At 34.6% G+C, this 15,750-nt stretch overlaps 1 protein-coding gene across 8 annotated transcripts in view; it reads left to right on the forward strand.

The window, feature by feature from the left end:
* Positions 1-5,043, forward strand: part of RAB3IP (RAB3A interacting protein) — a 42,869-nt gene extending 37,826 nt beyond the window's left edge. For 6 of the 8 annotated variants that reach the window (XM_039865992.1, XM_039865995.1, XM_039865994.1 and 3 more), the window contains 3 exons: positions 1,681-1,780; positions 1,868-1,937; positions 4,686-5,043. In XM_039865992.1, the coding sequence (XP_039721926.1) occupies positions 1,681-1,780; positions 1,868-1,937; positions 4,686-4,768 (253 nt within the window). In that variant the 3' untranslated portion in view covers positions 4,769-5,043. Of the gene's footprint in view, positions 1-1,680; positions 1,938-4,685 lie in introns of all 8 variants that reach the window. The other 2 variants (XM_039865990.1, XM_039865991.1) reach the window with 1 other exon arrangement.
* The last annotated feature ends 10,707 nt before the right edge of the window (positions 5,044-15,750 follow it).

Here is a 15,750-nt window from a genome sequence, read left to right on the forward strand (position 1 = left end):
TATCGGTTAAAGTGGATTTACGTAGTGTTTTAGTAAAATAGTTATATAGATTAGGGTCAGGGAACACTTTACATATTAAGGATCTTGTGCTTGTGGGAATAGGGCCAGAAGCCCATTTTTTTTTGTTTGTAGTACATACTGTGTGGGGAAAAAAGTTAAGGAAGATATTGTCCTCTTTTATGAAGATATTGTCCTCTTTTATGAAGTATGGCCTTGGCCAAGGCCCTCATGGATTAGGTTATGAAAATAATCCCTAAATGAATGGCACCGTGCTGCAGGACTTTTGAGGAAGACAAAACAGTCCAGTGGTGGTGATCACTGTTTTTGGAGGGAGATTTGACATGGGTATAATTTGGATAGATGAAGAAAATACGTGTGGAAACATGTTCAGAGGATGGTGAGTGTATGGAGAGGAAAGATACGACAGATCTTAAGATTAAGAAAATTTAGTAGATGATTAGATTTGGGTAGAGGGATGGTAAAAGACAAAGGAGTTAGAGATATCTGGAAGAATGATGTGACATTTTGAAAATTAATAGGAGGGTTGTGCTTTGGAGAAGAAGATGATAGGTCTGGATTTAAACATACCGACATCTCAAGTGAATGGTAAGCAAGGATTTGAAATCTTGGAGCTAGAGCTATTAAGAGATAGTAAGGTAGTGTATTATGTTAACAAAACATTGGAATTGGAGGTCAGAGATTAGCATCGACTCCTAGCTCAAACAAAAACATAATGGCTGGGACAAATGGCTTTAAAAATGAGATAAGTTACACACTTTTTTATTTTAGAAGTTGATACTTAAAACCATTTTTAGCAGAGCTTTTCAAAATTAGATAAAATAGTAGATAAACAGAAATAGTCTGCTTTCAGAAGAGTAACATATAAATTGAATTTTATCAGTTTGATGGTACTTTTTCCTCTGTGTAAATTATACTTTTGGAAGTTCCAGAGACTTCCAATACTTGAGCCTTAAATTTCTTGATCTTCTATTCCAAACTAGTAGTTCAGTGTTTTTTTAAAAAAATACTGTTATAGATCATTAAAGGAATTTGCTAATAAAGGAACATGAGACAAAATTTCTTTGAAAAGATAAAAATTGTTTTGTGATTGGAATGGACACCTTCGAAATGATCCTGTGTTGTATACACATTCTCCATTTGTTTTCTTAATATGGAGGCATATTTGTTTCATATTTCTTGTAAATATAGCTGCAATTTAATATTTAATGTTTTTCATTACTATGTAATTTATAATGTCATAAAATGCTCTTGGGGTAGGCTGTCATCCTGTAAGCTTATAAGTAACATGTTTTGAAACTTGAATAATCATCATTAGGTTTTTTCCCCCACCTGAGAAATTTGAAGTCCTGACGGAAAGCTGAGAGCTGCCCTGTATCAGATTACTCATTTGTAAATTTGCTCCAGGATAGGACATATATTTAAAACATTTAGTTTTTAGTTCTAGAACCATGGTTAATGTTTTGCTGTTAAGCTTATACTAGATTGTAAACCCCAAAAAGGAAGGGACGGTCTTTTTCATCACCATAGCTCAGCATGTAGAATAGCGCCTGGTACATACTAGATTCTCAAATATTTATTGTCCTAATATACAGCTTGTACAGAAGGTAAGAGCAAAATGCTTTTAATTTTAAAAAACTAAAGTTTATCATTATTTTACAGAAAATGTGCTCTCACTGGCCAGAGTAAGTCCTGTAAACACAGAATTAAATTAGGGGACTCAAGCAACTATTATTATATTTCTCCTTTTTGTAGATACAGGGTAAGTAACTTAATCATTAATTTGAATCAAGCTTGCTTTTATATGAGACATTTGATTATTTATGACATTTTTTTCCTTTTGGCCCAGATCACTTCTGTATGTAACTTTTTTACATACATTCGATATATTCAGCAGGGACTTGTGAAGCAGCAGGATGGTGAGTGTTTAACTCATTATAAAATATTTACATAAAAGTTCAGTAAAAAGTATAGGTCATAGTTGTAATGCTCAAATAAACTTTATTATCAGTATATTTATATTGAGTCTCTTTTATAGTTCTAATAAAATGTGTGGAGAATATGGAAACAAATGTCTCTCTTAAAACAGTGTTTAATCCTTATATTTGCCTCGTTTTTCTCTAATTTTGAGTTTTAATTAGGATCATTTTTAACTCTTAAGAGGAATATGATAAACCAGATGGTAAGTGTAAGGGGAGTACAAAGCTTGTTGAATTTACTTTTTAAGAGATAAAAATGAGCAAGCTCCAGTCATGGTCAGATTTATTTTAATTGGTGGCAACCACGAGGAGCTAACAATTTTTTTCTGTATTTTCTTTCGTGTGTGAATTAAAGCAGTCATGAGGATAATTGTGAATGGAATAAAGATTACTATATTCTAAATCAGCAGAAACATGCACATGATATATCAAGGAGAGCCAACCTCATGCAAGTGTTTTGATATTTTTTTAATATAGTCTTTCATGATTACTGCTGGTTTTATAGCTGAATATCTTTTTTAAAAATAGTTTTTTATTTTTCAATTGCAGTTAACATACAATATTATATTAGTTTTAGGTGTACAACATTGTGATTAGACATTTACAAAACTTTTGAAACAATCACCCCTTATGCCTAGTTACCCACCTGACATCATACATAATTAATAATTATCGACTATATTCCCTATGCTGTACTTTACATCCCCATGACTATTTTATACCTACCAATTTGTACTTCTTAATCCCTTCCTTTTTTTTACCCATGCCCTCAGCCCCCCTCTCATCTGGCAACCATCAAAATGTTCTCTGTATCAATGAGTTTGCTTCTGTTTGTTCATTTATTTTGTTTTTTAGATTCTGTGTATAAGTGAAATCATATGGTATTTGTCTTTCTCTGTCTGATTTATTTCACTTAGCATAATACCTTCTAGTCCATCCATGTTGTTACAGATGGCAAGATTTCATTCCTTTTTATGGCCGAATAATATTCCACCTCTTATTTATTTATCTATTTATGGACACTTAAATTGCTTACTTATCTTAGGTGTTATAGCCGAATATCTTAAATACCAGGCATAAAAATGAATATGGCCTGATAGCTCCAAAGCAGTGCTTGGGTACACATGTTTGTTTTAAAACAGAAGTAACCAGTACTGGGCTAGGGTCAAGTCTATGCCAGTTTTGTATTTGAAATTGTGGGGAAATTTCATGTTTATATTTTTTTAGTCACTGAAAATATTTGTAAGAACTAATAGAAGCCTACTATCTTTCAGTCATGTAAACCAGTGAATTTTAATTCTGTGGAAAAATTAGTCATGTTCATAAAAACTTAGTTTAGCATTTCTCAAGCTCTGGTATGTTGAAAACAGTCATGTGGAATCCCATACAATCAGATTTTAATGCCTGAAAGAATAAAGATGAACCCTGTCTCTGATGCTGAATTTCAAAAGACTGTATAGCATAAAACGGTTTAAACTGTACAGTACTTTTTATGACTTTAATAAAATTGAAGTCTGTGAATTCTCTTGGTAGATAATATGATTTAAACTAGAGAACAGATGATTTATGTTAAATCATCAGGCATATTTTTTCTATTTGTTAAAATAAGTTTTCATAGGGAAGGCTGAAAGATAATTTATGAAAATAGGAAGAAAGTGTCATAAATGACAGTGGAGTGATGGTGATAAAAGTAGTTTCTTCTTTGGTTTCTGTCACTCTTCCACTTGACAATATCTGATACACATCATATAATGTGTGGGTTTGTAGTAAGTAAATATTATTAATGAATAAATTTGTTTATTATCCGTGCCTGTGCCAGAAGTAATTTAGGGCCACTAAATCCCTCAGCCTCAGTACTATTAACATTTTGGGCTCGATGGTTCTTTGTTTTGGGGGACTATTTTGTGCATTGTAAGATGTTTAACAGCATCCCTAGGCTTTACTCACCAGATCCTAGTAATGAAAAATGTATCCAGTCATTGCCACATGAACCAGTGGGGACAACATCTTTCCTGGTTCAGAACCACTGATCTAAATCAGTCTAATCTGATCATATGTGAGATGAAAACCTTTTATTGTCTGAAATAGGGAGCCATCTTTTTTTATTTACAGAAGGTGCTCACGAAAGTAGAAATAATTGAAATGTACAGATCATCCTCTACATTTATTTTTATTTCTAATTTGAGCTGTATACAAAATTTTCCCTATTATCAGGCACAAAGAATGTGACTGAGTTCTCTGGATTGTCCCTTGTTTTTCTTTTCACTCTGTTAGTGTTAATGAAAAGTGAAATGGCCAAGATATAGAAAACTAGAGCAAAAAGATCCACAAATTAGATAACTCACACAATTGAGCATTGAGTGTAATTACTTATGAAGGCAACAGCTTCTCCATTTATCCAGCTCCATTTACCCAGAACGCTGGGTAAATGTCAACTTTCTGTTGGGCTAAAGTGATAGTCATTGATGGATCTAACAAATAGTTGTGGCAAACTGGTGAATATTGCTTATTTATTGATAAAAATGGAATGCTCACAAGTACGTGGAAAAGTTTGACATAGCGAAGATGTCTAGGCATTAGGTGTGTCATTAGGAAATGCCAGTTAATCTTAAATTTTCAGTGAAACAGATTAAAAAGAATTAAGATGGTATTTTATGATTTATATGTCTCTCTTTTCTGTTTGTATAGTTGATCAGATGTTTTGGGAAGTTATGCAGTTGAGGAAAGAGATGTCATTGGCAAAGCTGGGATATTTCAAAGAGGAACTCTGATGCGCTTCCTGGGACTGTGCACGAACGCCCCTGAATACCTGGACAATGGCTGAATATTTTTATGGTTACTTGATATTTATTTCCAAGAAATGGGCCCAAGACTTTTTTCCCTCTTTTGCAAATTACACTAAGAAGTACTGTGATTTCTTTTAAACTGACCTATGCTGTGTTTGCTTACTCGTTAGTTGAACACTCTATAAAGAATTACAGGTGTATTAGTGATTGTAATTTATAGTTACAAAAAGAAAAGCTAAATAAATAAATGTTAGATTGAATGTGTTTTTGATTTCTCTTCTAGCTCTGACAAAGCATAAGGGGTCAACTGAATGTATTGAATTATAGTTTTTAAACTGCACAGCTGCCTATGAGAAGCAAGGAAGAAGACCGAGTGGACAGGATCCGCTTCCATCCCTCCACACTAGAATGGCTCTATTTTTGTCTATTTTATATTTTGGGGTTCAAAAAAATATTTATAGAAAGACTTCTGCTAAAAAAGTTTGAAAGTTACTGTTTTAATCATTCTTTTCTTTGTTATTTAAAGAATCCCTGTATTATGGTGATTAATTAAATATAATAGAAGACAGTCACATTTTATCCCAGAGATACAGTCTTTAACATCTTGATATATATTCATACTTTATATATGTTGAGCACTGTAATTGACATTGAAAGGATATAAAGGTAAATAAGGAGTTGATCTGTGCTCAAGGAACTTTGAAGGAGTATGGGTTAAAGAGTTGTACATGCAAAGTATACACTGATCATAGAACCACTTGATCTGTAATTGTAAAATTGACATAATGTGGAAAAACTATTAAAATTATTTATAAAAGGAAAGTTTCATGGTCGAATATAGTAAGTATAGAAAGGAAAAAAGAAACGAGAAATCACTTCAATCTCTCCATCTAGAGAAAGTTACTGTTAATATTCTTGAAGAATAGCCTTTCAGCTTTCAGATATATCCTACCTACATAGACATATTTCTGAAACAAAAAGTAGACTTTCTTTTAAAAACTTTAATTTTCGCTACACATCTTTGTCACTATAAAGGTTTGATTATAGGATGTTAATATAATTTAATTAGAGATTAGGTTATTTAAAATTTTTTTCATGTCTCAGTGCTATGATTAGTAGCTTTATATAGACTTCTTTGAACATTGTTGGGTTATTATGCCTAGAAGTAAAAATATTCGGTCACACAAGGTATATGTGTGTTTAAAATTTTCTACTTGTATTGCCAAATTGCCCTCTAGAAAAGTTGAACCAACTTATATTGATAGCAGCAGTTTATGGGAGAGCTGGTTTTCTGAAGATGGCATCATTGTTAGTCCTGTCTCAAAGGTTTGGTCAACTTTATCTGTAGAAGACTCAGTCACCAGGATGGATGGGAATTGGCAGACAAAAAGACATTTGAGAATGATATGGTATAAACTGTCATTATCATGCTCACCTCAAGAATCTGAAATTGGACATGAAAAAGAATTTTGAACCTAGAATTTTATGTCCTGATAGTTATTCTAATGTGAGAGCATAATAAAAATGTTCTCAGATTTTCAGAGCTTCAGAAGATTTTCCACACAAAGATAAATTAAAAACATCTTTGGAGAAAGCACTTAAATATAAAGAGAAACAAATCCAGGAGATACTACAAGAGATTTGGGAAGAAAAGTAATAAGACACTTAGGGGAAGTTTGTTGATGACTTAAAAAAAAAAGGTAAGTTTAAAAAAAGTATATTACAATCTAGAACTAAAATTCTTTACAATCTCAACACATGGGAGTGGGCGGAAACTAGATAGCATGAAGATAAAGTTCTTGTTAGAAGGAAGATAGAGATATCAATGAAAATGACCAAAAAAAAAAAAGACTAGAGAAACAAATAGTGCGATAATGGAAATAAAAAGTTATGATTCTTTAATCACTGAGTTGTACACTTTAAAGGGGTGATTTGTATGGTATGTGAATTATATCTCAATTTGGGGAAAAAAATTTATGAAGATGGTTTAAGATGGTGGGATAAACTAACCAGTGGAAAAATAGTCAAATTGGATTAAAATATAGTTATACACAAAGCATAAGGACATGAAAAGATTGAAAACAGAATGGAAGATAGGAAAATACCAAAAGAAATCTTGTGTGGTTATACTAATGTCAGACAAGATAGTAAGAAAAAACATTGAAGATAGAGATGGGTACTACACAATGCTAACAATTGAGTTCACCAAGAAAACTTAATAAGAAAATAGAAATAATAAATTATGAAAACAATAGAAATAAAAAATACTAAATGCTGACTAATAATGACTATCAAAACTTATAGGATGCAGAGAAAATAATGATTCAAGGGAAATTTCGTAGCCTTAAATCATAATTTATGTTTTAAAAATAAGCTAAGTGTTCAGTTAAAGAAGTTACAAAAGAACCACAAAATAAAGGAGATGAGAATGCAATAGAGAGCTGTTAGTTGAAAAGATCAACAAAATCGGTAAAAATTTCGGGCAGGTTTATCATGGAGTAAAAGAAAATGCACAAATAACCCATGTTGGGGATTAAAAAAAGAGTAGTCAGTACATATACTGCAGGTATTAACCATGAATATGAATAACACCAACAGGTTTTAAAATCTAGGCAGAATGGAAAAATTCCTAGAAAAATGTTACATTTTGGTTAAGAAGAAACCAGAAGCCTGAGCAGTGTTAAGTAACATAAAGGAAAGAAAGTTAGAAATCTAACCACAAAGAAAACTTAAGCATAGTTTTACCAAACTTCAAAGAATGGGTTATGTTCTCATATAAATTCTTACAGAGAATAAGACATCTACATCAAAACCAGTATAACCTCGACAGTAAAACCAGTTTGGGATAATAAAGGGAAATTATAGGCCCATTTTAATCATGACTATATATGCAAAGTAAACCGAATGTAACACGCTGACCAAGTGGCATTTAACCCTAGAATGCAAGGATGGTATATTAGAAAATCTGTAAATCGTCACAATTCCTGAATAAAAGTGAAAAAGCAATTGATCAAGAGATGAAACATTTGATAAAAACACCTATTAATGATAACTTTTAGTAATCTATTATAAGTGGAAGGATACTTTTCAATTTAGTAAAGGATGTATTAAAAAAAATCCTGTAATACCATCTTAATGATTCAAGATGGGGGGAAACAGACACATTCTCTTTAAACTCAACGATGAGAAAAAGGATAATCACTATCCTCAGTTTGATTCAGCATTGTACTAGAGATGTTAGGCATTACAGTAAGATGAGGAAAAATAAAAGTGGTATTATTGGAAAGGAGAAAACTCATTATTTGCAGATGAAGTGATTACATAAAAATCCTCCCCCCCAAAAAAAGTTTCCCATCAAATCATTAGACATAATTGCAAAGTTTAGCAAGGTGGCTAAATATAAGATCAATATATAATTGTAAATTGTATTTATATCACCAACCACAATTAGAAAACAATTTTTAAAAAGACATCAATTTTAAAGCGTAGTAATCTAACCAAAGATGTGCCACATCTGTCTACAGAAATTTGTAAAATTTTACTAAAAGACATTAAAGAGGACTAGAGTGATTTTACGTTCATGAGTAGAAAAACAATATCTAAAAAGGTCAGTTTTTTCCACGTTGATAAATAGATATAATGCATCTCCATACTAAATCCCAACATTTCTCCTGGAATTGACAAACCGATTTGAAATTTTTATGTGGTAGAGTAAAGGCTGAGGAATGACCAGGGCATTTCTGAAGAAAAAGGAGGGAGAACTTTCTTTACCAGAAGGACTTTTTATGAGGCTCAGATATTTAAGAGTGCAGAAATAGGTAAAATGCCCAATGGAGCAAACAGACTCATAAGTGTAAATTTTGTATTGACAGAGAAGGCATGGTAGATCAATGATCAAACAAATGGAGCTGACAAATAGGAAATATAAAATTGGATCTTTTCCTCACACCTTAAAAGACTCAAAACTTTAGATCTTTTGATGTAGAAAATATAGTTGAAATCACAGGTGAAATATATTTCAAAAACATAGGTGAATATCTTCCTGATCCTACTTTAACAACTTAAACTGGAAGCAAAAGAAACTAAAAGGATTAAAAGTGTTATAATTTGTGAATTTAGAACTGTCTGTCAAAAGACATATTAAAGCCAAACTACAAACTATGGGAAGATGTTTGCAAAACTCATAACCAGTAATAGATTAGTCTCAAGGATATATACAGAAATTCTACAAGTTAAGAAAAAAAGCTGATAACCTAACCAAAATGGGCAAAAGACTGAAACAAGTTTTCCACAGAATTGGAAATAAACACTGAGATTTAAATTTCTGTTAATTGGAAATCAGGACTACGGTTACATGTTTAAATTTATTCAATTAGCAATAATTAAATTCAAAGTGAAGTTTTTGAGAGAATTTCAATAAGATTACTCATTTGCAGATTGGGAATGTCAATTACTATATTATTGTGAAAAACCATTCATTTGAAAGTTAAACATTTGTTTACCCAAGGCCCAGCAATTTCACTTTTAGGCATAAATTCAAGAGAAATACTTGCACAATACATATATAAGAATGTTCTGGAAAAAATCCAAGTGCGCATCTGTAAGGGTAAAGTGTTGAGTGCTTACATAATGGGCTCTGACACGGCAGGCAAAATGAAGGAACACTGGCTTTATGCAACGCAACATAGACTGAAAACGCACTCTCAGAAGACTACGTATGATAATACTCAAAGCACAAAAACAAACTGAACAACCATTTAGGCATACATACGTAGAAGACAAAACTATTTTTAAAAAACAAAGTAATGATAAATACAAAGTTCAGGAAAAGCTTACCCCTGGATGTGAGGGCGATAAGGAGAGAGAGCTGGAGGCAAATATACAGGTAAGTCATTGGCAACGTTCTCTAGTCCCTGCGTTGGGCGATGGGTTCGTTTGTCATTAAAAACAGATACATGAACAAGTAAATTAATGAGAATCATGCACAACCATTGGTATTTTATGAACCAAGGATTTTGACTCATCTAATTATGTGCACCTGTGTTCCAAAACAAAAAATAAAAGCGATGACGGGACCTGTTGAAATGGATTTGGGAGAGAAGAAAGAGAAATCAGGTCTGAATCCTAGGCTTTTGCCTTGAGCTATTGCTACAGTTTATCGAGATGGAGAAATCTGGAATAGGGCAAATTATATATGCTTGGAATAGGTACAAGAATTCAGTGTTTGACAGATTGTATGCGATGCCCAGTAAGCACCAATATGGAGATGTTAAGTAGGTATGGAATAAATAAATTCATTGATAAGGTCAGGCTAGGAGATAAATTGGGGGAGTTCAAAGTGAGATCTGATGGGAGCTTTACAGGTACTTTGGAGTTAGTGAGTATGGCACTGAGTCCTGAGTTACTATGGCAGGAAGAGAAAGGGCCTGCAAAGAGCACTGACTACAGAGGAGCTAGCAGGAATCGAAAAGCAAAGTGAGGGGAGAATGAGCACGCTGATTAAATTCAACAGAGTATTTCCAGACAAAATTTAATTGCCAGATTACCAATTCTAAAAAGGGGGAAAAGGCTTTTTGATAAACTTCTATAAATAGGTTCAGAGGTAAGGTGAGAGCTTGACCTACTGGAGAGAACCCTGAATTAAGAGTTGCTCAGGAAACCTACATCCAGGCTCGGCTGCCCCAAAATGGAGGAGTTGGGTCACCATTCCTCTCTGGCTTCCTCAGTAAGGGCTGAATCGGGTGTTCTCCGTGGTCTCTCCTAGCTCTAAGACAATCTGCAGCCTTTGACTGAGTACCTACACTGGGAGAACAAAGAAGATTTGACTTCTGAATATTGAGACTCAGTCCTTAAATGAAACCTCTACCTATGTACTTACTACCACCAACGTGTGAATCCTGTGTGTTTTCGTTTTGTGCGTCTACAGAGTCTAAATCAGGTCTGCTTTATTCAGAAGCTTTTGTTTTTAAAGGTTTTCTTTGTTATGTTTTTCCCTAGGTACATTTTTTTCCCCTGTAAGACACAATGTTTAAAACAGAGAGTTCAAAGCAGTGTGAATTTGTATCTGTTTAACTTTTATGCTAGGAAATAGTTCTCTTTTTTTTTTTCTCGGAATGTAGTACAATTACCATCTCAACAAACAACTAAGTTCCCTGTTTTTGATATGTAGACAAAGACCCAGCAGTATCTGTAATTTTTGCAGTAGAGTTTCTAGAATGAAAGAATTCCTCCTCATTTATTCACAAATATTGAGGGTCTCGTATGTGCCAGGTGCTATTGTGGGCGTTGGAGTTAAGCAGTGAGCAAGATAGGTGAGATCTCAGTTCTCACGGAGCTCTCAGTCTAGTGAGAAATGGGGAAAAAGACAAATGTTAAAAGGTGGGATCAGTGCTCTACAGATGCTTAAAATGGGGGTAATGGACTAGAGAGGGAATGAATGACTTCGGATTGGGTCGTCCAGAAAGGCCACATTTAGGAGGTGACTTTTTAAGCTGGACTCTCATTAGACCCGGTCTTGTGAAAGGGAGGAGAGCAGGGAGGCATTTAGAGCTGGTGTGAATCTCCAAAGGAAGAAATGAACTTGGCATATTTGAAAAACAGCAAGGAGACCTAGTGTACGGTTGGTGGTAGGAAGAGCAGCAAGAGAACATTGCAGAGGTGGGCAGGGGTCACTCTATGTAGGTCTTTGTAAGCCACGGTTGGGAATCTGGAGTATTCTGTGACGGGTCTGGTCACTACTCTAGCTGGCTCTTTATTAGCTCAGCTTTTAAATACTTGAATCCCCAGAGCTCTGCCCTGGGTCCCCCTTCTCTTTATCTAAATATTCTTTAGAGCAGGGATCCCCAACCCCCGGGCCGCAGACCGGTACTGGTCCGTGGCCTGTTAGGAACTGGGCCGCACAGCAGGAGGTGAGATCACCAAGTCTTAGTCTCATAGGAGCACTGGTCCCTGATGTCAAAAAGACTTTAGAGCAACCCATCTAGGCCCTTGGTTTTAAAACTGTATGCCAATTGCTCCTAACTCTCCATCTCTAACCCTGACAATATCTTTTCTCTAGCTGCTGACTTTTGTATCTATTTGCCTACACAGCCCCAACACTTGGATTTCTAATGGGTGTCTCAAATCTAACGTGGTTGAATACTTGCCAGTTGCTTAAGCAACAACCTAGGGCTTATTCTTGATTCCTCCGTTTCTGTCACCACCAGCACCAATCCAATCCATCAGCAAGTCCCGTCAACTCTCTCTAATACATACCTAGAGTTTGTTCACTTCTCTCTGTGTCTACTCCTACCGTTTGGTCCAGGCCAGCATCATCTTTCACCAAGGCTTCTGCAATAATCTCTTGTCCTTGCTCCTGCCCTTCTACAATCACTGACACAGCAGCCAAAGTGGTCTTTTTAAACCATAAATTAGACAGTGTTACTTACCTGCCTAAAGTCTTTTAGTGGCTTCCCATTGCACTTGGAAAAAAAAATCCAAACTCAACAGGAAATCATCAAATTTTCATAGTGGTAGTTGTTAACAGAGAAATAACAATAAGAGGCAGTTTTGAAAAAAAAAAAAGCCACAGAGGAGGAGCAAACTTGCTGAAGTATGGAGAATAGGAACCCTTCCTAAAGGCAGCACTCGAGGAAGTACAAATCCACATACGGATTGTGGTAGGAAATCTAGAATTCTGGAGCTATAGGTCACAGGGACAGTCTCAACAGAGACAAGGTTCCCATTAAGACATCCCCAAGTTTACCACATCCTCAGATTTAACCACAGTGACTCAGCTTTATCTGTTTACTGGAGCTCTCCAGGAGACATCAATACCAAAATGAATTTAAACCACAGCTACCTTAGATTACTATTCAAGAGAATGAATCTCCACTGAATCTGCAAAATGGGGATGTTCATTAGAATTAGATAATGTCAGAGATGTAACGACCACAATCAAGGAAATATGGACAGTATTTGTTTTCTCTGAGAGGGAGAAACGTCCACTTAAATCCAAGATGCCACCAGCTGGATTGTACCCTCAGCTCTGTGCTCTGGACTCATTAATTAATATAGATCTATTTTCCCTGCCTTCCAACAACTTTCTTTTAAACACTCTTTACTTTCCTCAAATACTATTGGTTGTTATAATCTAGCCTCTAATCCAGGCGTTACAACCTGAAAGCCTGTAGGCAGAATTATGGTTTCACATGTGCACTATTTGTCCTTGACGAGTTTTGGTTTATTTTTCTGTTTGTTGATTTTTTTTAAAGCAAATTAGTTGTAACATTTAAAGATGAGATTTAAAATTAAAATCTGCATTTCCAGCTTCTCTTTTAAAATGGGCCATTTTAAGGAAAGATAAATAAATAAATAAATGAATGAATGAATGAATGAATGAATGAATGAATAAATATTGGCCATTGTGACAACACTGAGCCCACATTCTTGGAGGAAGCTGGGTGACTCTCTGTTGGGCGGCTCCACCCTTTACCTGGACACGTACTCTTTGGTTTGCTCTGTGCCCCACCACCTCTGACTGTCTGCCTGACACCAAGACTAAGGGTCAGTTGTCAGTTATCAACATGCTTGCATATTGGTTGATTTTTCTTATCTTGACTCATTTTATTCACTTATCTTCCTGGCCCTATAAGTATTTGAACTTGGGACTCCAATTTTAACCTTTGCTTCTCAGTCCATTTATTGGAATCTAATTTCTTTCTCTGTACTGTTTCCTATCAACTCATTACTCTGCTGCTGAGAATATGAAGTGTCTGGGTAACTGTTGGATAGGATCTCGAATCATCATTTGGCAGTGGATATAGTGTGATGACTTAATTCCATCGGCCTCCAGAAAACTTGGCCGGGAGCTTCTCTCGGAGTCTGGATTTAGCCATAGGCTGCATGTTTTAGGCATATTAATTCATATTGCAGCTAAGGCATACAAATCCTTTTAAAAATCACATTTGACTTCTTCCTTGCTCCCCATATCCAATCAGTAGCCAGTCCTATATCATCATCAGGCTTTATTACTACCTATCTGGATTCTTGCAGTAGCTTCTTGACTGGTCTAACTTTACTTATTGCCCTAACCAATGCATTCGAACACAGCTATCTTTTTGAGTTAGATTTAATTATACCATGCACCACAACTACCCAAAAAGAAGTCGTCAATAGGTATACTTAGAATAAATACACATAGAATCAAATTCAGATTTAGCCTAACATTCAAAATCTGCCAAAATTCTTCTTCAGACTATTTCCCATCTTATCTCTCACTCAACACACTGTCACACGAGTCTCTGCACCTGAGCTCTCTCACCTCCAAGCCATTACTCAGGTTTTTAAAGACATAGCCATTGTTTGCTTCCTCAAATTCCAGCTCTCTGTGACACCTTTCCAGGTCCTCCCAGATTAAATTCACCTTTCCCTTCTCTGTTCTCCTGAATGTTTTCCCCAGCTCTTATCAAAGTCAGCCTTGAGCTATAGTCACTTGTGTTTTTCTCATGCCCTAGATTTTAGCCTGTGGAGGGCAGGGACCATTATTTTTTCATCTTTTTATTTCCTGCACCCAGCAGAGAGTTGAGCACAAGTTGAATCAAAACAAATAGAAAATTCATTTTCTTTGAACAACTTGATGACCAGTCCTTAGATATCTGGGGCTCAATGTAACCTTCAAAATAGAATTCTAAGCCTCTTATCCGCTACCCCGCCCCCCCTCCCCCAACCTCCAACATTAGATTAGTTTGCTCATTTTCAAGGAACAGTTTATATGTGTGGAGTTTAAAAATACTTATTAGGAAATATACCACATTACCTATACTAATTCTAACAATAAAGAAACAGTCAGATAAATTCAGAATGTGGGACATTCTATAAGACAATGGGCCTGGACTGTGAAAAAGCGTCAATGTTATAAAAAGCCAACCAAGCAAAATGACAAGAAAAGTGTTCTATATTTTCAAAAAGAGATAACCAAAAGCAATGCAGAACATTCATTAAATCCTTGATCAGAAAACAAAAAATTATAAAAGATATTTTGGGGATAGTTGTAGAAATTATATATGAACTATTAATATTAAATTAATGTTTCATTTCTTGGGTATAGTAATATTGCGATTACATGAGAGGATGTCCTTATCTTTTAGGAGACATACACAGAATTATTTCTGAGTGAATGTCAAGATATGAGCAACTTATTTTCAAATGGCTCAGCCAAAAAAGTATATTTATATATCAAGAAAGAAAAAGCAAAAATAGGAAAATATTAGTAATTGGTAAATTTAGATGAAGAGCATATAGGTATTTCATTGTACTATCCTTTCAGTTTTTCTATTGCTTAAAACTTTTTCAAAATAAAAAAGTTGGGGAAAAAGAAAAGTAAGGGGCTGAAAGAACTGATTTAATGTCCTAATCATATTCTTCTTAGGCTATTGTTAAGTAACTTAACAGCCAAGCAGTGAAAACAAAACATTTATTTGAGTATGGCTTTACATTTAGGAGTGAAACCAGCTAGTAATGAACCATAAACTCAGTTGTAAGAGTTATTAAATCAGAAATGCAGTTTTACTGATCATTAGAGGGACTTCTTATACTTTATGGTTTATACTTTTCAAAGAAAATAAACTCTGAAGGAAATAGACTATATATGTATCAAGGAATATCGGTTTTCACTGTGAGTAAATTTGAAAATATTTAACAAATCCTAACTTTTCATTATCACAGGTCTGTTTAAATTATCTGCTATTCTAGGTATCTATCAAAGTAATTATGTTGATTTGCTCCCTCTCTTTGGGTGAAAAAAAAAAAACAACTATCTTTGCTTGGTTGTAGTTAAATCGATCTGTTTGACAGAAAGGGAGATATAAATATATTGGTGTAAAAGGACAAATAAGAGATAAGACTATATATTTATTGCCCATTTATGTAATTACATGTGTCGCTAAGGACAAAGGTTCTTAAAACAAAGACAAAAGGCAGAGTAGGAA

Source organism: Pteropus medius, unplaced genomic scaffold, assembly GCF_902729225.1.
Source record: "Pteropus medius unplaced genomic scaffold, Ma_sr-lr_union100, whole genome shotgun sequence".
Taxonomy (NCBI): domain Eukaryota; kingdom Metazoa; phylum Chordata; class Mammalia; order Chiroptera; family Pteropodidae; genus Pteropus; species Pteropus medius.